At 41.1% G+C, this 24,516-nt stretch overlaps 1 protein-coding gene across 2 annotated transcripts; it reads right to left on the bottom strand.

Moving 5' to 3' along the window:
• Positions 1 to 588: 588 nt before the first annotated feature.
• On the bottom strand, positions 589 to 22,481 carry LOC128415694 (cytochrome P450 2J2-like). 2 transcript variants are annotated; one of them, XM_053392274.1, is made up of 10 exons: positions 22,055 to 22,481; positions 11,857 to 12,159; positions 10,053 to 10,215; positions 7,655 to 7,804; positions 6,774 to 6,934; positions 5,542 to 5,733; positions 3,744 to 3,879; positions 3,238 to 3,425; positions 2,105 to 2,243; positions 589 to 1,448 (listed from the first exon to the last, which is right to left on the bottom strand). In XM_053392274.1, the coding sequence occupies exons 2-10, from the start codon at positions 12,055 to 12,057 to the stop codon at positions 1,273 to 1,275; spliced, it is 1,506 nt and encodes a 501-aa protein (XP_053248249.1). In that variant the 5' UTR covers positions 12,058 to 12,159; positions 22,055 to 22,481; the 3' UTR covers positions 589 to 1,272. The 2 variants fall into 2 exon arrangements, with proteins under 2 accessions (XP_053248249.1, XP_053248251.1); XM_053392276.1 differs by having other exon boundaries at positions 5,557 to 5,733; positions 22,055 to 22,480.
• Positions 22,482 to 24,516: the final 2,035 nt, after the last annotated feature.

Below are 24,516 nucleotides of genomic sequence, written 5' to 3'. Positions count from 1 at the left end.
CAAAGGCCTTAAGACTCCATGTTCCTTCTCCCAAAGAACACCTGAGGAGAGATTGGTTCAGGCCAAGCATGCATCAAGCCCAAGACTCCCAAAGAACTGCAGGCACAATATCCCCAGGAAATTTCTGCTTGAATGTTTTCAGCTGGACACAATAGTACTGATGGAAAGGGAGCATGTATCTTCTGACATTCTCCTCTGCCCCTGCCCCTGTGAGTATCAGCAATATGTGCTCCCTGACAGCCAAATTGCCAGTTTTAACGATTTTCATGGAAAACACTTTGCAGACTCAGTTTTCACCTTGTTATCCACCATGTTTATTAAAGAACAACAAAATTGTTTTGGGAAAATAATAAAACCTAGGGAATATTCATTGTCCACCATACAACTCAAGAGTTCTATGCTTAACCCACCAATTTTACTATATTTAGAAGCACATTTAAACTCTTCCTTGGGGTTTGGGCCAGCAATACAGACCAAAGATAATCTCAGGCTCATTGCGTGAAAGATGGGGGGGGGGGTTGACCATTTTCCCCAGCGTTAAGTTGTTGAGCTTTTTTTGGGGGGGTTGTTTACTTTAAGACGGGGATCTATAAATTTTGTTGTTGTTGTTTTTTAAAAAAGTGCCCCTATTTTTCTCAAACATTTTGCCTATTCAGCAAAAATCTGCCCAGACATCATTTTGCAGCCCAATTCCTGGATGTGTCCGGGAAAACCCAGATATATGGCAGCCCTAGATTAGCCTTGGGGTCCCTTGCAACTCTGAAATTCTATGAGTCTATGAATTGGTTATGTAACAATATTTTCAAAGCAACATCTTCTAATTTTATAAACATAGGCAAGAATTCCATTAGGGCAAGCAATGCCTTTTCTTCACTACAACCAGGACATAATAATATTGAAAATAGTGGGATGGGGGATAGACCGCCTGACCAAGAAGTGGGGGGTATAGAATTTGGATCCTCACCAATGAAACAATATTATTTGCATACATACACCCCCCCCCCCCGAGAATCATGGGAAATGTAGTTTACCCTTCAAAGAGCTACAATTCCCAGCAGCCTTAAGTTATAGTTGCCTGAATTCCTTGAGGGGGGAAATGTGGATTGAATGCACTTTTTTTAAAGGTACAGGCTGCAATTCCAACCCTACTTACTTGGGTTAAGTCCTAATCAATTCTAGCTTAACATAATTAATACTAAGCCACAGGTGTGTTTCTGCCCCACAAACTAATCCAACTTTTTAAAGAAATGACAATGCTATAAGATGGGTCCCTTAGCGAGAGAATGCACATATCCGGTATGGCAGGGGAGACAATGTCAAACCCATCCTATATTCACGGCTTAATGTCTCATTCTTTGGAGCTTGGAAAGTGAACTTCTGAATTAGGGCAGTGAAGAAAAGAAAGAGCTCAGTCCTCGCCAACTGCTCTCCCAGACAAACTCGCTTTCCTGGAAGAGAGGGAGAAAAAGACTGTTTCAGTGGAGAGCTTTTGCTACAGTAAACAGCTGCACAGTTTAAAACAACACTGAGAGAACAAATACTTTAAAACAGTATGTTGTTGCAAAATAAAGATAGAAATCAGTCCTTTGTATTCCCTAGTGAAGCAAATGGGAACACTGAACAAATATGATCCTGGTTTTTGAGAATTTGGAATAGATACATTTCAATTAAGATAAATTTCTCTCATATGTAGTTTTGGAGAAAATTTCAATTTCATGTTTATTTTATTAGGAATCTCCCTAATCTGCATATAGCTTATCTAAGGGTGTAGCAAACAGAGTTAGTTGCTCAAGATCCAGATGGAAGTAGGTTTCTGTTCTAGGGCAGCTGAGAAAGGTCCCAGTAAATATTCCCTTAAAAAATCCAAACTGCTTGCTTACTGGGTGGAGGGGGGGGGAGTATATCAACACCATTTCATGTAACATCCCACCTCCCATGGCAGCCATTTTGTGACATGCACACAGAGCACTTCCTCAAAATCCCAAATGTGACCACTGGTCCCAATAGGGTGGTAACCCCAGCAATACACAAGGCTCTGAGCAACCAAATCACCATCATATTGTCACTGCTGCAGTTCTGATGAGAAGCCCGTGAACTTTTTTACCTGCAGAGAATGGCAAGAACGCTTCCCTTTTCATGAACTGATCATTTTCCAGGAAATGGCCAGGATTAAACTCATTGGGTGTTTCCCACTCATCCTTGTCAAACAGCACAGAGGTCAAATTGGCGAGCATTATGGTTCCCTGGCAAAGGAGAAGCAGAGAAGAAAGTAGATAAAAATGACAAGGCGCTTTCGAGTTTGTAACCTTGAGTTTGTAACCTTGGGTTACAAACACCTTGTGTTACAAATACTTCAGGTTACAGACTCCACTAACATGGAAGTAGTACCTCGGGTTGAGAACTTTACCTCAGGATGAGAACAGAAATCACACAGTAGTGGTGTGGTGGCAGCGGGAGGCCCCATTAGCTAAGGTGGTACCTCAGGTTAAGAACAGTTTCAGGTTAAGAACACACCTTCGGAATGAATTAAGTTCGTAACCAGAGGTACCACTGTATTCTCTTTGAAATTATAGTAGTACTAAGCCTCTATCCCCTGACAGAGCAAGGATATGTTCTGAAAGCAATATTTACTTCTCATTATTAAGTAATTCATCCAATGAAGTCCCACAAAAGTACAGTTCCAATATAGATTTTAAAAGACATTCAAAGTCAGGTTGGGAATCAATATGGTTTCCTCTCAAAGAAAAAGAAGAGAAGATAGTAGATTAAACTGGCAGAGAACTCTTTGTGTTTTTATCTGTGCAACTATCTACAGCAGTACTGAGCCTCCTGGATCTAACCATTCTTGCCTATTGCTTATGCTGGCTCAGGTTGGTAAGAGTTGGACTTGAACAACATCTGGAGGACCTCATGTTGGCCAACCCTCATTTAGAACTCTGGCTTCAAGTTTTTGTATCTTGAAGGAAGAGGAAAGGAAAATAAGAATGGTATACAGTGGTACCTCGGGTTACAGATGCTTCAAGTTACAGACGCTTCAGGTTACAGACTCTGCTAACCCAGAAATAGTACCTCGGGTTAAGAACTTTGCTTCAGGATGAGAACAGAAATCACACGGCAGAGGCGGGAGGCCCCATTAACCTGGTACCTCAGGTTAAGAACAGTTTCAGGTTAAGAACGGACCTGCGGAATGAATTAAGTTCTTAACCCAAGGTACCATTGTATCATCTTAATACTTACTTTGGGAATATGAAACCCAGCGAGTGTAGTGTCCTTAGTTGTCATCCGGGGCAAATTCACAGGCACAATGTTGCTTATTCTTTGAATTTCATGAACAACCGCATTGGTATACGGCATGCTGTCCCTGTCATCCATTGCTGGCTGATGAGACTGGCCAATCACAGAATCTATTTCTGCTTGGACTTTTGCTGCAGAGAAAAGAAAATCTGCTATCAATACAAGGAGAACAGACATAAACCAATATCTGCAAGGAAACTGCATCTTGATGTCCCACCACTGAGTACCCAGTAGATGGTGACAAGGGATAGACCCTCCTGAGTAGCGGTATCTCATTTGTGAAATTCCCTTCAACTGAAAAAGCACACAGGACTTTCACTAGTCAAGTTTCAGCAATGCCTTAAGACTTCATTCTTTTATTGAGGGGAATGTGTGTTTTCTGACGAGTCCACCTGAAGCTGCAGTATTCCGACTGTAATGAAAGGCAAATGAGTCAACTACAGTTCTACCTTGAATTTCTGGGTATATGGCCATGTACAGCAAAGCCCAGCGCAGGGTTGTAGAAGTTGTTTCTGTTCCAGCAGAAAACAGATTCAGTGTTGATTGTAGGAGGCTTTCTTCATGGAAACTGGAAGGGGTATCCTCCTTAAAGTAAAGAAAATGCACCAGGGAGTTCAGCTGTCATTAAAAACACCATCCTACTGACAGCCCCACATGTCAAGAGATCACCAGGGGATTCAGTGACTCTAATCCTGCCTCTAGAGAAAGCTAGAGAGTTCCAGAAAGACATCTACTTCTGCTTCATTGACTATGCAAAAGCCTTTGACTGTGTCGACCACAGCAAACTATGGCAAGTTCTTAAAGAAATAGGAGTGCCTGATCACCTCATCTGTCTCCTGAGAAATCTCTATGTGAGACAAGAAGCTACAGTTAGAACTGGATATGGAACAACTGATTGGTTCAAAATTGGGAAAGGAGTACGGCAAGGCTGTATATTGTCTCCCTGCTTATTTAACTTATATGCAGAATTCATCATGCGAAAGGCTGGGCTAGATGAATCCCAAGTCGGAATTAAGATCGCTGGAAGAAATATCAACAACCTCAGATATGAAGATGACACAACCTTGATGGCAGAAAGTGAGGAGGAATTAAAGAACCTTTTAATGAGGGTGAAAGAGGAGAGCGCAAAATATGGTCTGAAGCTCAACATCAAAAAAACGAAGATCATGGCCACTGGGCCCATCACCTCCTGGCAAATAGAAGGGGAAGAAATGGAGGCAGTGAGAGATTTTACTTTCTTAGGCTCCATGATCACTGCAGATGGTGACAGCAGTCACGAAATTAAAAGACGCCTGCTCCTTGGGAGAAAAGCGATGGCAAACCTAGACAGCATCTTAAAAAGCAGAGACATCACCTTACCAACAAAGGTCTGTATAGTTAAAGCCATGGTTTTCCCAGTAGTGATGTATGGAAGTGAGAGCTGGACCATCAAGAAGGCTGATCGCCGAAGAATTGATGCTTTTGAATTATGGTGCTGGAGGAGACTCTTGAGAGTCCCATGAACTGCAAGAAGATCAAACACATCCATTCTTAAGGAAATCAGCCCTGAGTGCTCACTGGAAGGACAGATCATGAAGCTGAGGCTCCAATACTTTGGCCACCTCATGAGAAGAGAAGACTCCCTGGAAAAGACCCTGATGTTGGGAAAGATGGAGGGCACAAGGAGAAGGGGACGACAGAGGACAAGATGGTTGGACAGTGTTCTCGAAGCTACAAACATGAGTCTGACCAAATTGCGGGAGGCAGTGGAAGACAGGCGTGCCTGGCGTGTTCTGGTCCATGGGGTCACGAAGAGTCGCACACGACTAAACGACTAAACAACAACAATCCTGCCTCTAGGAAGGTCCAGTCAAGAGTCCTGTGACTCTCTGATGCTGGCATAAAGTTTGGGTTTGTTCTGGTCAACAATTCCTGGTCTGGGTTTATTCAGGCAACTGAATCCTTTGGTCATGAGATGCCTCCACTGCAGAGATTCTTTTAGTCATGTCAACTGTTTGCTCTCACAAACCACCGACAAGTGGTGAAATCCCAGCAGTGAACAAGTGGGGAGGTGTCTCCCCACAAAATACATGACCTCATATTCTGTGCATGCAGAAATGTATTTTGTCTGAAGTCATAAATTCAACAGAAAGAATATGGTCAGGCACTAAGGACCATTCAGACAAGCCACATGACTAGTTATGATTTTTAATATTGCTTCTCTGCCTTCTACTACTGTTTTGTTATTAAAGATACATACTTTTTTACCTTTTCATCTCTCACCTTGGCCATTTCATTTAGGTAGGCGTCAATGAAGTCTCTGGGTTCAGATGGGTTCCAGTCTTCTTTGTGTTTTTCAATGATTTCTCTCACAAAGGATTTCACCTGCCCCCATTTTTTAAAAAGTGTGTGATGGGGCCCTGGCAAGTGCTTCATGACAGTAGGAAATGCATCGTACAGCTGAGGAAACAAACACTAATATCATATATGTGAAGGAAAAACCCTCTCAAAAAAGCATTCACATCATGTCGTTGTCATGGGAAAGGAGCTAGCAGTAATAAAGGCTGGTGTGCACAGGCTCAAAGATGGCAGACTCTCTTGGGACCAGAGCAAATATTGCACTCACCACTGCTTACGATGGGACCCCATGGCAATGTCTTAACTTCTTGGTTAGAATGTACAGATTGCAAATCAAATGGCATCATTGTGGTTAGTTCTACGAACACAACTTGTAATTCACTGATTGACTTCTCAAGAAGATGATTGCCATCATTTGAAAAAGGCCTTTATCAATGCCTGCTCATGTCATGAATATGTAGAGTTTCCCTTTAATGTTATGCATCTGCATGGGGCTTCCATTCACAGATTAGAACAGGTTTGTGTAGGATCAAGTCACACCCTGTTCACATACACAGCGATTTTATTCAGTCACACATGTGAGAGCCCTCCTATTAGTAATTTCATTCTCTTTTTGCTGCTGGATCTCGTGATCCACTGTTTACATTCCATAGTGATAGGAGTGTGGGAACAGAACTCAGACTCGGACAGAGGAGACGTGTAAAGCTGCTGCTCACACTCAGCCATGTTTGTTATTTTGATATTTTGTAAATAAAGAAGCAATTGTGATGCCAAATACCTACAGCCTCACTTCTTTGCTGATACTCTGCTAATGCTAATAGCATGCCCATAGCTCCACTGGATGTGGGTCACTGGACACCTGCGTATGAGGAATGGATATGCGCATACCTCCAGCCACTTAAAAACACAACCTCTGCTGTAATACACATTACAATACTAAAGTCTTTAGTGCCTTGATAAAAAAAAGCTAGAAGGCAAAGGAATATGGATGAGTCAAGAGACTTGAATGAATAGTAAGGGAGAAAACAGGAATGAGAACATGAAGAAACAGAAGGACCCAAAGCAAATGATTGCACAGTCAGCAAGAATGTGGGAATGTGTCTGGAATCAAAGCAATTCTGTTGAACTCAAAGAAGACCTACCACACTCCAAAAACTTCCCTGAAGGCGGTTTGTCTCCTCAAACAGGTGCAATAAATTATGGAAACGGCTGTCATGGTAATCAAAGCGGTCCCCAAAAGTGATGGAACAGATGATATTTGAAACAGCATTATGAATCTGAAATTGAGGGTCAAATGGCTGCCCTGGAGAGAGAGAGAAAATGGTGCAGAAGGAATTGGGGTGCTTCTAGCTTCCATATAACAAAAACAGAAGGCGGGGAAAGTGGTTGGATGTTGATGAGGCAGGATTTGTTTTAGCTGAAGAAATCATTTCATATTAACATTATATCTTGTAATTTAACCTGGGACACTCAGGACTCTGAGGCCCATTTATATTTATTCTCTATAGGCAATGATTATTCTGCAGTATGGTGATATTGATCTGAGAGGCAGGAGGTCAGGAAAGGGCATTTTTGTAACAATGGCTGTCAAAAAGGATAAGGACCATCCCCATCAGAGACAGTATAGAGACACACTGATATACCAAAAACATTGCACTTCAACCCCTACTCTATTTGTGACGTTGGTTGTAGAAATTATCAAAAATCTGCAGATATCCTCAAAACCCAACCTTTGTTCTTATTCTGTTCTAGTTCAGGGGCTTTTAGCTCCCATGGCAGGTTCCCACACTGAGCTTCACACTAGAACTTTTGTGCACCACAACGAGCCTCTGTGGAGCTTCCTATCAACACCCCCTTTGCCATCACAGGGTCATTCCAGTCCAAGCAGAGCTACATTTGTGTGAAGAAATAATGCCACACAGCTTTGCACCTAGCTGATGTAGTCTTGACCTAGTTCATACAAAGTAGCAACTTAAGGTAAGTATCATAGGTGGGCCACAGGATTGTTGACTCTGGTTCTCACCTTTCTCAGCTTCTATTGCTTCGTTTAAGTAACGGCTTTCCTCCTGTATTCTTTCTTCTAAAGACCTTTTGCCCAAACCAAAGTTTCTGAGTGTTGATAAGGCAAATCGTCTTTGTTGTTTCCAGATGAGACCATTAGAGAAGACCAGTCCTAGATAGGAAGGAGTAATAAGTACGTAGAGCAAGTAAGTAGATTTATCAGTCCTTTTAATTCCAAGATGGACTCCCCTCTGCTTTCCATTATTCTGCTTGGCTGCTCATGACATGTTGGGAAGACTGCAAGGCATTAGAAACTAGCCAATTTGTGCTGGTGGCTTTTATCTGTTTGCTCTGAATTCTGCCGTTTGCTGTTACTGCTGTTTCATTGATGCTTTTTGTGTGTTTCACTGTTTGGGTAGAATTTTTAATACTAATTTTATTTTGTCCTGTTAAACACTGTGGGAACTCTCGAAAGAAAAGCAGCATTAAAAAAATACTGATAGGTGAAGAAGTCATGCAGTTAATATATTTTGTTCCTTTCTCTCCTTAGGCCACTCAGGCATTTTCCCCTCCTGGAATTAACTGGTTTAGATTTAAAATGGGGGTCCCACTCTAGCCCCTTCTGTAATTATTCACACCCTTCCTTTCCTCGTGGTTAATAGATTTATTTTCTTTTTTCTTTTTGTTTCATTTTGCTATGTTAACGTCATTATCCCTCCTTAGGTTGGCTTGTGTACTGTAGTCCTTTTTCCAGGATTTGCCCTATAAGTAGATAAATGACATCTACTTCTGCTTCATTGACTGTGCAAAAGCCTTTGACTGTATTGACCACAGCAAACTATGGCAAGTTCTTAAAGAAATAGGAGTGCCTGATCACCTCATCTGTCTCCTGAGAAATCTCTATGTGGGACAAGAAGCTACAGTTAGAACTGGATATGGAACAACTGATTGGTTCAAAATTGGGAAAGGAGTATGGCAAGGCTGTATATTGTCTCCCTGCTTATTTAACATATTCAGAATTCATCATGCAAAAGGCTGGGCTGGATGAATCCCAAACCGGAATTAAGATCGCTGGAAGAAATATCAACAACCTCAGATATGCAGATGACACAACCTTGATGGCAGAAAGTGAGGAGGAATTAAAGAACCTTTTAATGAGGGTGAAAGAGGAGAGCGCAAAATATGGTCTGAAGCTCAACATCAAAAAAACGAAGATCATGGCCACTGGGCCCATCACCTCCTGGCAAATAGAAGGGGAAGAAATGGAGGTAGAGAGTGATTTTACTTTCTTGGGCTCCATGATCACTGCAGATGGTGACAGCAGCCACGAAATTAAAAGACGCCTGCTCCTTGGGAGAAAAGCGATGGCAAACCTAGACAGCATCTTAAAAAACAGAGACATCACCTTACCAACAAAGGTCCGTGTAGTTAAAGCCATGGTTTTCCCAGTATGGAAAGTGAGAGCTGGACCATCAAGAAGGCTGATCGCCGAAGAATTGACGCTTTTGAATTATGGTGCTGGAGGAGACTCCTGAGAGTCCCATGGACTGCAAGAAGATCAAACGTGTCCATTCTTAAGGAAATCAGCCCTGAGTGCTAACTGGAAGGACAGATCGTGAAGCTGAGGCTCCAATACTTTGGCCACCTCATGAGAAGAGAAGACTCCCTGGAAAAGACCCTGATGCTGGGAAAGATGGAGGGCACAAGGAGAAGGGGACGACAGAGGACAAGATGGTTGGACAGTGTTCTCAAAGCTACAAACATGAATCTGACCAAACTGCGGGAGGCAGTGGAAGACAGGGGTGCCTGGCGTGCTCTGGTCCATGGGGTCATGAAGAGTCGGACACGACTAAACGACTAAACAACAACAACAACAACAGATAAATGACTATGAAGAAGATATTACCTGTTCCTTTCATGTTTAAGCACTAACTATTATTCCATCTCTACTAGTGATGGGACAGAAATTCAGTTCATCTTGAATTTAAATGCAATCTTACTTCAGTCTCACTTGCTGAAACAATGCACAAACTGGAGTGTTACTGATGTGTAAGTGTTTCAAACTGAAGAATGGAAAAATGAAGAACTGATTGAAAGAAAAACTGACAGATTCCTCCATCCATAATAATGCCAGGTTCTTATTTACAAGCTGTTTATCTTCAGTACTCAATACTGAATGGTGAGTTCAGTTAATCTAAACAGTTTAGTAGGTATACTTTTATGACACATCTTACTACTAGTAGTTTAAAGATGCAAGGAATGAAAATGAAGATTAAGGAAAGATCTAACAATGAGGCCTGAATATTTAAACTTGAGGAATAATCTAAAAGGTTCCCCAATCAATGCAGACCATTAAAAATAAAAAATAAAAAGGAATTATTTAATTATCTAAATAATTGACAACATTAAAAGAAACTTACCAGATGTCCCAAATATTTCCTGGGTAGTAGGACTACTTGGTCGATCTACAAAGTTTTCACCCTGATGGACAAGAGCCTCTTTCACCAGATGCAATCCATTCACAAACACAAACCTCATGCTTCCAACCTGAAGACTGTAGACATTGCCATATTTTTCTATAAGCTGAATGGAGATTGAGGAAGAATGTAAGAAATGATAGTTTTATTGCTTTATTGTTTGGCGCCCAGCCACGCTTCCCCTGCGAGCCTCTCCAGCTTCTGTTTACACAGTGTGGCTTCGGAGCGGTCGTAAAGCAATTAGCAGAATTACACAGCGCCTGTGTGTCGAAAGGGCAGTAAATCAGTCCAGACGGTTCTTCTGTCCTTATATCTCTTTATTGGAAACAAAATAGCGCATTTACAATCCACAACAGCCATCCGTGTTAAGCTGCATTTTCTCTGCCTCCTCTCTCTCCTTGCAGCGGCTGAACTGAATGCTTTTGATTTCCACTCAGTTCACAACATTCCAAGCTGCTTTCGTCAAGTCCTGGCTTACTTCCCTTGTAAGCCCGTCCCCTCAAGCACGAGGCATAGAAGGTTAACCCTTCACTACACCCAACAATCCTCATTATATATTATATATTATATATTATATATTATATATTATATATTAATTTGTCTGCTTGGTGCTTCTTGAATGCCTGTATGGAAGAAGGGAACTTTGATTGCCATCAAATACAGTGGTGCCTCGCAAGACGAAAAGAATCCGTTCCGCGAGTCTCTTCGTCTTGCGGTTTTTTCGTCTTGCGAAGCAAGCCCATTAGCGGCTTAGCGGATTAGCGCTATTAGCGGCTTAGCGGGCTTAGCGGATCAGCTGCTTAGCGGATCAGCTGTTAAGCGGCTTAGCGGATCAGCTGTTAAGCGGCTTAGCGGCTTAGCGGATCAGCTGATAAGCGGCTTAGCGGCTTGGGAAAAGGGGGGGGGAGGAAAAAAACCCCGCAGGAACTCGCAAGACATTTTCGTCTTGCGAAGCAAGCCCATAGGAAATTCATTTTGCGAAGCACCTCCAAAACGGAAAACCCTTTCGTCTAGCGGGTTTTCCGTCTTGCGAGGCATTCGTCTTGCGGGGCACCACTGTATATCGGGGACATCAGAAATGCCAAAATGGTTTCCAGGGTCTGTACATGGACAGGCCCCCTCCATCCTCCACCTGCAATGTATTCACAAGAGTTGCTGCTTATTTGCATGTAGTAACTTTGCCTAGACTACCACACAGAGTTGTTGCAAAGATAAAAGTGTGGAAGGTAGGACAAGGAGCAACAAAACATACAAACACACACAAAAAATACTCTGCCAACCACGGGAAGTGAAAGGCAGTTGTAAGACCCAGATTTGTTACAAATAACTGTAGAATAAAATAGATCCTCAAAGTTCAGAGGCAAAACACTTCTGGATACCATATTCTGGGAACAAACAAAAAGAAAGAAAGGCATTTTTCTTGGTGCCCCACATATGGCCTCCTTGCAGACATCAGGCTGACCTCTCTCAGAATCAGGATGCTAAACCTGGAAGCATCTCAACCTGCTTCTCCAGCCAGGGTCTTACACTCCTTTCCAGTGCAATGTAGGGGCATATTTTGGTAGTATGGCACCCTGAGAGTGACCAAAATCTGGCACACATAAATGGATCTTCACAATGATCGATCCTCTCAATTCTTTGCCCACTTGGCTCAGTGCCCTATGCCAGGGAACCACTTGCACCACCCCAAATCTTGCACAGCAGTGTAGTATTTAATTCATGCCATAGGTTTTTCCTTCATCCTTACCTTTTGTAATGAAATGTGAGGCTTCTTGAAATCCACATGTAGCATATTACCCAGCAAAGGAAGAGGCATGGGCCCTGGGGGGTAATTCCTTGGGCGAATATTTCTCTTGTAATCAGCAAGAAGTAGAAATGTAGCCAGAAACACCAGAACGACCTGCAGGGACAAGGCCTCCCAGAGGACAGAGAGCAGCTGCAGCAGCATCTTCAAACCCACCTAGGTGTTCCTTTTGCAGATTGGTCTGCTGAGGGAAACCCGAATCTGATACCACTAGAGCAGCCACACCTGTGTTCTTGGCTAATGCGCCTGTAGGAAATGAGAACAAAGTCTGCCTATATTACTGTACATCATGCCCATAAAGAGGCAGGAAATGACCTAATGAATGATTCCACCAAGCAGGAAAAAGAGAGTGGGGAAGAGCAGCAATCGGAATTAAGATATTTCCTTCCTATTTTCACTTCTTTGGAACAGCAAAGGTTAATTTCCTTCATGACATTTCCAAGAAGGGTTTTCTCCCCGTGCAAATCAAAGCACTGTCAATAAAGAAAATAAAAACTTACACTAAGCAGGATGCCTTCTGCTCCTGAAAGGTTTGGATCTGGGGTAGTTTCAGCAACTCTGACCTCTGGCTAAGGAGGCCAGAGGAGTCTATCTGCTCGCCTTCTGTTCAATATTGCATAGATTATATTTTGTTTTGGCAACAGTATGACTAGACCTGGGACTGGGAACCAGCACCTCTCCTGATATTTTCGGTCTCCAACTCCCAGCAGCCCCAGTGTTCCACGGACGTTCCACGGACCCCTGACAGTTGCTGATTGATGGCTGCATAGTGAACGCGGATTCCTGATATTTTTGGTCTCCAACTCCCAGCAGCCCCAGCCAGTATGGCCAATAGACAGGGATGATGGGAGAAGGATCATTCAGAGGGCCAGAGCCCTCTAGTACTAGGCAGTTTTAGCCAGCAGCAGACCATGCAGAAGGGAAGAAATTGATGCAATGCAAATGCATTGCCAAGAGCACCAGATTGGCTCCGTCACTGCAGTGTTGCTTCTCTCCCTCCCATAAGCAGAAGCAACTCAGCTCTTGTGAGTTCCATTGAGCGCTACCATATCATGTAGTACTAGTCTTAGCCAGGGCTTTTTTTCCCCAGCCAGAACTCACCAGAACTCAGTTCCGGCACCTTTCATACAGAGGTGTAGGAAGGTCAGGTGGTACCTGGTGCGGAACATTTCTTGTCAACCCCCCCATTGATTGATTGATTGATTGATTTTTGCCTGCAGAAATGCTTTTATGTTATTTCATGTTTTCTTACAAAGGAATGTGGATTCTGAGCCTCTGATAACAAGTAGGCGACTATGGACAGATACTTATATCTACAGGATGTATTGTGTTATTTTATTTATATTTATTGTTTATTTATTTAATAAAATTTATTTTAAAAAACATTCAAAGCAGTTTACCAAAACAAAAAACCACCACAGCAGTAAAATCAAGAAAAATTAACAATCCTACTTTAAAACATACAAAAGCTAAAATATCAAGATTAAAATTACTTCAACTTCCTAAGCATCTAGGTATGCTTGCCTAAAGAATAATGCTTTTAGCAGGTGGCCGAAAAAAGTCTAGCAAAGGCATGTGCTTTGCTGAAATTTCAGACTTCACGACACAGGAAAACGGCCAAGTAAACAGCTATTTTTGTGGAGGAGGGTCAAGATATTAATTGACATGCATGAAATTTCATATGGAGCTATATAATCCCTATTGTAGTAAGACAGGACCTTTGGAGCAGGCATTTTTTTTTAAAAAAAAAAGTTTTTTATGAACTGCCCTAGTAGGGCAGTAATTGTTCCTTGATCATTTGTCACCCCCCTCCATGATGGCACCTGGGGTGACCTGCCCCCTGCCCCCCTTCCTATGCCCCTGCTTTCATGTGGGCCCCATTGCCATTATAAGAGAACAAGGGAGGTGCTGATGGTGAGTTCTGGCACTTCCTTTTTCTAGAAAAATAGCACTGGTCTTAATTTTGGTCCTGCATCTTTAATACAAGAATGTGCATACTGTACTTATAATCATCAGATGGACATGTGGAATGGTGCCCATAATGGAGTTGAGGGGCAAGGAGCCCTTAATTGTTATGCCCCTAGGTGTCTTGGTATGCAATGCGGGTGAGAAATGGAGGACAAATGGCTGCAAACTACAAAAGCATGGACTTCTGCTGGGGGAGGTCACCCAGTCACTAAAATGTTGCTGTGGAAACCAGAGGCCCTAATCTGTTTGGGCCCAGAGGCACTTCTGAAACTATTTAGGACACCACAAAATAGCTATTTCACAGAAAAAATAATAGTGAAGCTCAGAAATACTTCTTCTCAGAGCAAAGCAAACCACTTACACCCACGCAAAGCAAATAAACCAGACCCTAAAAGCAATAATAATAATAATAATAATAATAATAATAATAATAATAATAAGGAAATCCCCACTTCCAACCAAACAACATCAGAGGCTTGTACAAGAACTTTGTTGGGGGGCCCATATGTCGATTAACTTCAGGTGCATTGTTTATATAAGCTGTAAACCATATACACTGATAGGTCCTTTAAATTTTGAATAGTCTGTTGCCAAAGGGTTGATGGTTATTGTCAGGGAATCAGGAGCAGGAGCACTGGGGAGAGAGGATTGGGAGAGCGAAGGGGAAGAATCTGAGGGCAGCGTAGGGGAGTATGACAGTGGCCCGAGAGATTCCATGAGCTTCTCCAGCGAATCAGAAGATTCCCAGAAGGGGGCGCCGATGGTCAGGGCAAGGGGGGTCCCAGGGGGGACGCACCAGAAACAAGGAGCCAGAGGGGAACCCCAAAGCAGCAGTGGAGGATCGGGACCAGTTTCCCCACCAGAGCATAGTGGGGGGGAGGAGTCACATGTGTCAGGGCCAGCGTCTCCTCCAGAGAGGGAGTCAGGGCTGACCACGCCTCCATCGGAGAGTGGGGGAACGGAAGGGAGGTCAGTTGCAGCTAGCCCCCCCGAAGGGGGAAGCAGTGGCAGCAGCAGTGAAACGGTCAGGAGGAAAGCTGCTGGCTGGGCGCGCGCGCCAAGTTCAAATGTGCAGGCGCGCGGAACAGCAGGAGACCCGGATGGGGAACCAGCTCCTAAAGCCCGCCGGAGGGAGGGAGAAGGCTCAGGGGAATCAGCGGGAGAAGAGGCTAGAAAGGGCGGAACCCCGGCGGGCAGGCGGACCCAGAGGAGGAAGGAGCAGCGGAGAAGGTGGAGCAAGGCTAGGATCTTAAATTGGTGTCAGGGGGGAGGAGACTCAGACGGAGCATCAGTGGTCTGACACTTTAGACGTGGGGCTGCGCGCTGCGGCTCTGGAAGTGAAACTGAACTTCAATAAAGACTTTTATACTTAACAACGAAGCAGCGTTGGTCCTTTGTGAGCTGGGACCTAGGGCAGCCCTGACAGTTATGATCGTGTAAACATGTTGTCAATGGGATTTTTAATCTACTTTCCTGATCAGTTAGTTCCAAGGAGGAAATTAAATCTTTTGATTATACAAGAAAAGTAAAACTTTTTAAAAAAACATATACAGTAGATCTTCATTGAGTCGTTATGCTATATGATATCAAGGTCATTACTCAACCATAAGATATTACTACAAATAAACAAACTACCAAAAAAGATAATCCAGATCATAGCATGGTAAGATACGAAACACAACAACAGAGTTAATATAAACAAAAGCAGCACTTGAATATTTAGTTGTCTTCCTCTTCTGTTACGTTCTTGCAAAATTTCTGGAAAACAATTTAAATATTTCCCTTTGGACGTCAGGATATCTACACTGATTTATATATTGTTGAAAGTATCCAGCTATGCCCTGTCCATCTTTATGCTCAAACAAAAGGAAACACAATGGTGGACTTCCGCTTTTACCACAGCTGCAACAGTGTGAGCTCTGACTGCAGTAAGCAGGTCAGGGCATACACCGGTACTGTGAGGGGCAACATTTGGCTAAACGACCCCTGAAAAGGCTTGGAAGGAAGCTCAAGTTAAAAGGAACTTCGGCAGTGTCTTTTTGGAGTCCCGGCACCCCTCACCAAAAGGGGGAAAAAACTGCTGAGGTGGGGGAGAATCCAGGCAGATAATTTAAACTCTTTCTACTAACTTTATAATTTTTTAACTAACAAAGAATGAAATTCAAATTGTTATCTTGGAACGTAAATGGTCTAAACAAAAGGAGGAAGAGGCAGAAAATAGAACGTATCTTAGAGAGGCAGAAGTGGGACCTTGCTTGTTTACAAGAAACCCACATCAATACTAAGCATAAAAGATTATTGGTAAAACCAAAGTTAGGGGAAGAATTCATCGCATCTGATGTAAGAAAAAAGAGGGGGGTTGTAATGTATGTTAAAAGCAAATACGAACCAAAATTGTTATATGAAGATAAAGAGGGGAGGATTGTAATAGTCAAAATATCACTAGAGGGGGAACCAATTGTGGTAGCGGGAATCTATGGATCAAATAAAAGAAAATCAGAATTCTATGTTAAAGTAGGATCACTATTAATGAAATATATAGATATGAAAATTATTTTGTTAGGGGATTTAAATGGAGTAATGGAACCAGAATTGGATAGATTGCAGAAGAAGAGGGGGGGAATGAAGGGAAGCTGCCAAAAAGCTTTGTGGAAATGGTAAAGATTTTTGATTTAGTGGATATATGGAGATATAAATATCCTGTCGAAAAGGAGTTCACATATTTCTCAGAACCAAAAAATTTGTACAGTCGAATCGATAGTATATGCATTACTAAGGATATGACAATTGAAGCAGAGAATGCTGAAATATTACCAAAAACTCTTACAGATCACAATCCAGTATCATTAACTCTTAAAGGGAAAGAGGAGAAAAGGAAAAAAAGGTGGAGAATGAATGTTTTCTTATTAAAAAACCAAAAAGTAATACAAGGAGCCAGAAAGTTGATGAAAGAATATTTTGAAAACAATTGGAGGAAAGGGACAGATGTTAAAACAGTGTGGGATGCTGGGAAGGCAGTTATTAGGGGATATTTCATACAACAAAACTCAATAGCATATAAGAATAAAGAAAAAAAGAAAAGGGAGCTTTTAGAAGAAATTAAAAGGAAGGAAAAATTGGCCTATGCAAGCAAAAATAAAGAGAGATTAAATTAGGAAATTAAATTACTGAGAGTAGAATATAATAAAATTATAGAACAGGAGGTAGAACAACAAATCAAATTTTAGAAATATAAAAATTTTGAATGGGCAAATAAACCAGGCAAGATCCTTGCCTGGCAATTAAAAAAACAAAGAAATGAAAAATTAATAAATAAAATAAAAGTAGAAGAGAGGACAATAAGGTATATGACACAAATTAAAAAAGAATTTGAAAAATATTACAAAAAATTATATCAAAAAGATGAAGTGCCAATAGAAGAAATAGAGGAATATATAAAGAAAAATAAATTAATAGAGATAGCAGAAGAAGACCATAAATTATTAAATGAACCAATATCAACCGTAGAAATTAAGGAATCAATTCAAAAATTAAAAATAGGGAAATCCCCAGGTCCAGATGGCATACCAGCTGAATACTACAAAGAAATGTTAAATGAATTAATCGACCCACTAAAAGAAGTAATAGAGGAAGTGGTAGAGAAGGGGAATATTCCAGACTCTTGGACTCAAGCGTATATAACGCTCCTGCCAAAACAAGGTACGGACTTGGAATCTGTCTCAAATTATAGACCCATATCATTGTTAAATGTGGATTATAAAATTTATGCAGGATTATTGGCTAACAGGTTGAAAAAAATTATAGGAAAAATAGTACGTAAAAACCAGGCTGGATTTGTGGAAGGTAGACAAATAAAGGATAATATTAGAAATATAATAGACATAATGGAATATCTACAAGTAAGAAGAGATAAACAAGCAGCCCTGATTTCAATCGATGCAGAGAAGGCTTTCGATAAAATCTCATGGGAATTTATGAAAAAACTATTAAAAGAATTGTGTCTAGGTGAAAAATTCCAAAAAGGTATAAATGCAATATGTAACCAACAGAAAGCAAAAAATTATTATTAATGGAGAGTTTGGAGAAGAAATCAATATCTTTAAAGGTACAAGACAAGGATGCCCCCTATCCCCAATGTTACTTATAATAGTATTAGAGGTTCTATTAAAGAAAATAAGGCAGGACAACCAAATAAGAGGAATAGCAGTTGGTGGAAAAAGATATAAGTTAAGAGCCTTTGCAGATGATGTTATGATCACAACAGAAAATCCCCTACAATGTACACCTAGAATATTGGAATGCATAAACGAATATGGCAGATTAGCAGGATTGAAATTAAACTATGGGAAAACCAAAATGTTAGTGAAAAATATGGAAGAAAAGATAAAGTGAAATTACAAGAAATTACAGGATTGGAAATCAAAAAGAATATAAGGTATCTTGGAATAAATTTAACAACAAACACTATAGATTTAAGTAATGAGAACTATGGGAAAACATGGAATGAAATAAAAAATGATTTGCAAGTATGGGGGAAATTAAATCTTTTCTTACTAGGGAAAATATCGATAATAAAGATGAACATATTACCAAGGATGATGTTTTTATTTCAAAGTATCCCAATACTAGGAGGAGATAAATGTTTTAATAATTGGAAAAGAGATTTGGCTAAATTCGTATGGTCAGGGAAAAAGCCAAGAATAAAACACAAAATAATGATAGATAAGAAGGAGAGAGGAGGATTTGGTCTCCCTGACATGGAGTTATATCATGATGCGGTGGGTCTGACCTGGCTAAAAGAATGGATCAAATTAGATGATTCGGATGTATTGGATTTAGAGGGAGTAGAGACGAGATTTGGATGGCATGCCTATCTAATAGATGAAAAAGTTAAAGTACATAAAGGCTTCCTAGGGCAGATAGTCAGAAAGTCTATATATAAAATATGGGAGAAATATAAAAGACTCCTAGAACCGAAAACTCCCTGGTGGGCATCGCCGGCAGAAATTGTCGCAGTGAAAAAATTAAATATGAAAGAAAATTGGGCTACCTACAAAATGGTATTAAAGGAAGAAAACGGAGAATTGGAATTAAAGGATTATACAGAAATTAAAGCTCATATTAGTGATTGGTTCCAATATATTCAAATTAAGTATAGATTAGCGAAAGACAAAAAGTTAGGGTTTGAAAAAGAAATATCAAAATTTGATAAATACTTAATACAAGAAAAATCAAAAAATATATCTAAATTGTATAATCCGATCTTAGAGTGGGAAACAAAGGATGAATTGGTTAAAGTATCAATGATTAAATGGGCGCAAGATATTGGGAAAAATATTATGTTTGAACAATGGGAAAAATTGTGGAAAGAAGATATGAAATTCACCATGTGTTATATACTGAAAGAAAATTACCTTAAAATGCAACATAGATGGTATTTAACACCTGAAAGAATAGCAAAAATGAATAAGAACTGTAGCGATGTCTGCTGGTGATGCAATACTGGAAAAGGTACTATGATCCATATATGGCGGAATTGTTTAAACATAAAACAATTTTGGGAAACAATATATAATGAAATGGGGAAAAAAAATATTTAGATATTCATTTAGGAAAACACCAGAAGGTTTTTTATTGGGAATAGTACCAGGAAGCCTAAAGGAAGACGACAAGACCTTATATTTATATGCAACGGTAGCCGCAAAGCTATTGATTGCGAAAAATTGGAAAAGTAATATTGTACCGACAAAAATAGAGTGGCTTGCCAAATTATTGGAGTACTACAATATATCCAAAGCAATGGGAGAAATTGGAAGGATCTCAAAAGAGAAGATAGATAGGGACTGGAAGGTGTTTGAAAGATACTTGCAAAATCATATCGAAAAATCAGAACTCCTATTAGACTAAACAAGTTCCATTTCAAATACCGAAATACTAAATAAGATGGATAACAATGTGTAATAGAAAAAGAAGTGTGAAATTAGGTTAAAGGTGTGTGAAAGAAAGTAATGGAAGTGGAAAGAAATTGTAATTGAGTAGATTGGAAGTCTAACACAAGGGTGGGGTGAGGGGTGGTGGATGGTGATGGGAAAAGGAATTATTTGTGGGATTGAGTGTAGGTATGTTTGAACACTTTTAAGGATTGTATGAAATGTATGTTTGTATGCTTGTATATTTGAACATATGTGTATAACAAAACAAAAAAAAATTAAAAAAAGGAAACACAATGGTCACAATTTGATCTCTTTTCTGTCCTCCCCACCACCACCACCAATACCTATAGCTTATCAGGGAGTTTCTCCCAGAAGGCTATATGCTAGAATATATCATACTAATAATTCAGTTCAGTTCAGGTGCAATTGTTCCAGATTTTCGTTATTGTCCACCTAGTCACAGGAAGATAAACAGTAAGAACATTGTTCTTTAAAACCCGATTTGAATCACGACAGGTTCAATAGTGCCAAGCTTGGGGTAAGCAGTAAATCCTGTTGCATTATTCTAGAATTTTTTATAAACATCTTCTCCCCCAAAGCATTGGACATCCCAAACAATTCCACAAATGTATTCATGGAAATCTGTCAGGGAACTGCCATCAGTGCCGGAGGGAGAGAGCAAAAGCCAGAGGGATTATAGAGAGCGTCCAGGGATCGGGAGAAGCAGCTCATCTGATGGGGAAGAGAATCAGCATAGCACCAGTGGAGAGGGGGTGCAGGAGCCGGCAGTGGCGAGGCGGTCCCATGACTCCTTGCCTGGGACAAGCGGGGAGGGAAAGGGTCCTCCGCTGCCCTCACCCACTTTGCGCAGAAGGCTTTCGCACAGAGAGGGAAGGCGGAGACTGGGTGTCAAAGAGCTTCTTTACTGGAAGAAGTTTAAGAAACGCCCACTCACGGATCCTGCCAGCGACTGAGTCAGCCACGGGTGAGTGGTGCTCCGGACAGATAAAGTTTACTTTGGCAGCCCAGCCAGGTGTTTGCAACCAGCCAGGGAGATATTTGCCTGCTTGCGCATGAGCAACCCCTATAAAACATTACAATATCACTTTACAAACTCAGTTTTCACCTTGTTATTGACTTTGTTTATTCAATCAGAACAGAAATGCATTTGAAAAACAATAAAACCTATGGAATATTCACCGTCCACAATCCAGCTCAGAGTTGTATGGTTAACCCACCAATATTACTATATGTATATGCACATTTAGGGACGCGGGCGGCGCTGTGGGTTAAACAACAAAGCCTAGGACTTGCCGATCAGAAGGTCAGTGGTTCGAATCCCCGCAACGGGGTGAGCTCCCGTTGCTCGGTCCCTGCTCCTGCCAACCTAGCAGTTTGAAAGCACATCAAAGTGCAAGTAGATAAATAGGTACCGCTCCCGCAGGAAGGTAAACGGCGTTTCCGTGCGCTGCTCTGGTTCGCCAGAAGCGGCTTAGTCATGCAGGCCACAAGACCCGGAAGCTGTACGCCAGCACCCTCGGCCAATAAAGCGAGATGAGCACCGCAACCCGAGTCGGTCACGACTGGACCTAATCGTCAGGGGTCCCTTTACCTTTATAAGCACATTTAAACACTGCCTTGAGAGTGGGGCCAACAATACAGAACAGCAAGAACTGGTTATGTAACAAGGGAGAGTTCTTGTATGTTCATTAAGATGCATTGATGCAGCTAACATATTTAGCTCTTTGCATGATCGCAATGAACAAAATGTGCCTTGTAACACTTTCTAATTTTGTAAACATAGGCAGGAATTCCATTAGAGCTAGATCTTGAGTTGTGAGCACACCCTTTTCTATAAACAAACCGATGCCTTTTTTCCACTGCAGCCAGAACAAGCTTGTGTTCTGTCAGACCCAGAAGCTCCTAAGGATCCACAGTTGTTGTTTTCAATTGATTTTTATTGACATTTTCTCGGAAAAAGTAAGAAATGCATAATAACAAACAAAACATGTGTAACAAAACTTGGCTAGGAACTTAGTCCTGGTACTACTGGCTGATGCATATAAGACAAGAAGAGGTAAGGTGTAGAAAGAACAATCTGGAAAAGCAAGATCTAAAGATCAAAAGTGTTTAGGTATAACACAAGTGCATAATGGACATTGAAGATCTGTGGGGAGGACTGCTCCCTGTTGCCAGGAAACAAATTCAACAGATGGAAATCCTGCAGCAACATGACTTACCAGCTGCTCTCTTCAGTGACAGGAACCAGTTAGAGCTGCACAGGAAGACCTATTCAGTAGGCTCTTTAGAAGAGAGCCAGAGGAAGCCCACAGTGTCTTGGGACCCTGGCCTTGATTCTGACCTTCCTTTACAAAGGGTGAAAGCAAGCTATTTGTTCCCTCTCCTGAGAGGGGAGAGAGAGAAACAAGCAAGACCTTTTTCCCTGTTTTGAGCCAATGAGCAAACTGCAAGTTTTGGACACAAGCTGATAGAAACGCCCCAGGGTCCTAAAGACCTTCTGATTCCTGCTTTTCTATCCAGCTTCTTGTCTTGCTGTTCACTTTTCATAGCAGCTGGGAAGCATCTGGCACAGGTATTCCCTTGAAGTTATTTTGTGCAAATAGTGGGTGGGTGGGTGGCAAAAGCAAAGTGTTCTGCTTAAGTCCAGGCACTCAAAGCAAATTCTAAGTACAATGTACACATCTTTACTCAGATGTAATTCTCATAATGTTTAATGGGGCTTTGTCTCAGGTAAATCAAATTGGGTATAGGATTATAGTAGTCAGGGTAGATTAAGAACAGTTGAAGCATCATAACTGTACATTGGTACCTCAGGTTAAGTACTTAATTCGTTCTGGAGGTCCGTACTTAACTTGAAACTGTTCTTAACCTGAAGCACCACTTTAGCTAATGGAGCCTCCTGCTGCTGCTGCACCGCCGGAGCACAATTTCTGTTCTTATCCTGAAGCAAAGTTCTTAACCTGAAGCACTATTTCTGGGTTAGTGGAGTCTTTAACCTGAAGCGTATGTAACCTGAGGTACCACTGTACTAAATAGTGCTGCTCCTTTGTTCTCCCTCCTTCCTCCCAATCAAATGAAACTTCCCTGCCTGGTTACTCAGAAGTAAGTCCCAATGTACTCAATGAGGAGGACTCTCAGGTAATGTGTATAGGCTTACAGGCTCCATCTTAAGGGGGCATAGGTTCATTTACAGTCTGTTTTAGCTATGCGCTGCTGCCGTTGCATTCCTATGGTGTCATTCTTGGTTTTTTATTGTTTACTTTTGTTTTTAGGATTTACATAGACACCAATGCTGTATTTACAAATTATTGGGGGTTAGATGGAAATGCTGAACTATAACTGGCAGCTATAAAATTGTTATTACATAAAATAATTTTCAAAATAATGGGGTGGGGGAGAGACCCCCGTACCAAGGACAGGGAATGGGGACTCTGGAGCCTCATCAATGGATCATTATGATCTGCATACAAAATCACCTGAAATGTGATTTCCCGGGAAATGTTGCTCTCTCAGGGGTAAACTACAACTCCCAAAATAACTACAGTTCCCCAGATTCATTGAGGGGGCAAGTCTGTTTTGAATGTGCTTTAAAGATACATGCTGCAATCCCAACCCTACTTACCTGGGTTAAGCCCTAATGAATTCTGGCTAAACATAATTAGGATTATGAGGTAAAATTAGGATTTGGAGGTAAAATTGGTAATGATATATTGGGCTAAAGATATTGGACATAGCTTACAGTTAGAAGATTGGGAGAGGTTATGGAATGAAGGTATTACCGTATTTTTCGCCCTATACGGCGCACTGGCCCATAGGACGCACCTCGTTTTTTTTGGGGGGGGGAAATGAATAAAAATAATTTATTCCCCCCCAGCCCCCAAAACAGGCTGCTATCCGCAAGCCTTGCGAGCCCGGTGGGACCTCCCACCGCGCGCGCAGGGCTTGCGGACATCTGCCCGAAGCAGATTCACCACAGATGGTACTTAACTCCTGACAGACCGTCAAAAATAAATAAAAGGAACAACGACAAATGTTGGAAATGTAACAGAACAAAAGGTACGTTATACCACATGTGGTGGACTTGCCCAAAGATTAAAACCTTTTGGGACATGATCCATGACGAAATAAAAAAATTGATAAGGACATCACACACACAAAAAGGCAGAGGCATATTTATTAGGAATCCTAGATAAAGATATCCCCAAAGATAAAATTAACTTATTTCTATACGCGACAACAGCGGCAAGAATTTTGATTGCTAGCTATTGGAAAGAGGAAAGCATCCCAACAAAAAGAGAATGGTTGGGGAAACTTTGCGAGTACCTGGAATTAGCAAAATTGACAGATATAATAAGGAGAAAATCCAAAACTATGGTTATGAAGCAATGGGAGTGCTTAAATGATTATTTACAAAACCAGGGCTCAACTACAAAAATCTGGTTGTGTTTAGAATAATCTTGTGCGTAATATAAAAAAATACAAAGTGAGACATTAAGGAAATCCAAAGGGAAAATATGAAAAACAGAGGCTCTGAAGAACGGATTATTAAAAACGCGTGAGGTAAACGGTGGAAGTCTTTTTCTTTTTTTCTTTTTCTTTTCTTTTTTCTGTTTTTTTTCTTCAAAAGAAACAATTTATTTGAGGTGGATAGGGACAAGATGAAATTATACAATTGAATATA

This window comes from Podarcis raffonei, chromosome 6, assembly GCF_027172205.1.
Source record: "Podarcis raffonei isolate rPodRaf1 chromosome 6, rPodRaf1.pri, whole genome shotgun sequence".
In the NCBI taxonomy this organism is placed as follows: domain Eukaryota; kingdom Metazoa; phylum Chordata; class Lepidosauria; order Squamata; family Lacertidae; genus Podarcis; species Podarcis raffonei.
Note: the sequence above shows the minus strand (reverse complement) of the source record. Positions and strands in the feature narration are given on the sequence as shown.

What these genes read in the sequence shown, in the direction of transcription:
- LOC128415694 (XM_053392274.1), bottom strand. Translation starts at nt 12,057, where the DNA reads ATGCTGCTGCAGCTGCTCTCTGTCCTCTGGGAGGCCTTGTCCCTGCAG. An exon ending in AGGGAAGTTTTTGGAGTGTG is followed by an intron (nt 5,734 to 6,773) that starts GTAGGTCTTCTT and finishes TTGTTTCCTCAG; the next exon opens with CTGTACGATGCATTTCCTAC. An exon ending in CTGGGTTTCATATTCCCAAA is followed by an intron (nt 2,244 to 3,237) that starts GTAAGTATTAAG and finishes CTCCTTTGCCAG; the next exon opens with GGAACCATAATGCTCGCCAA.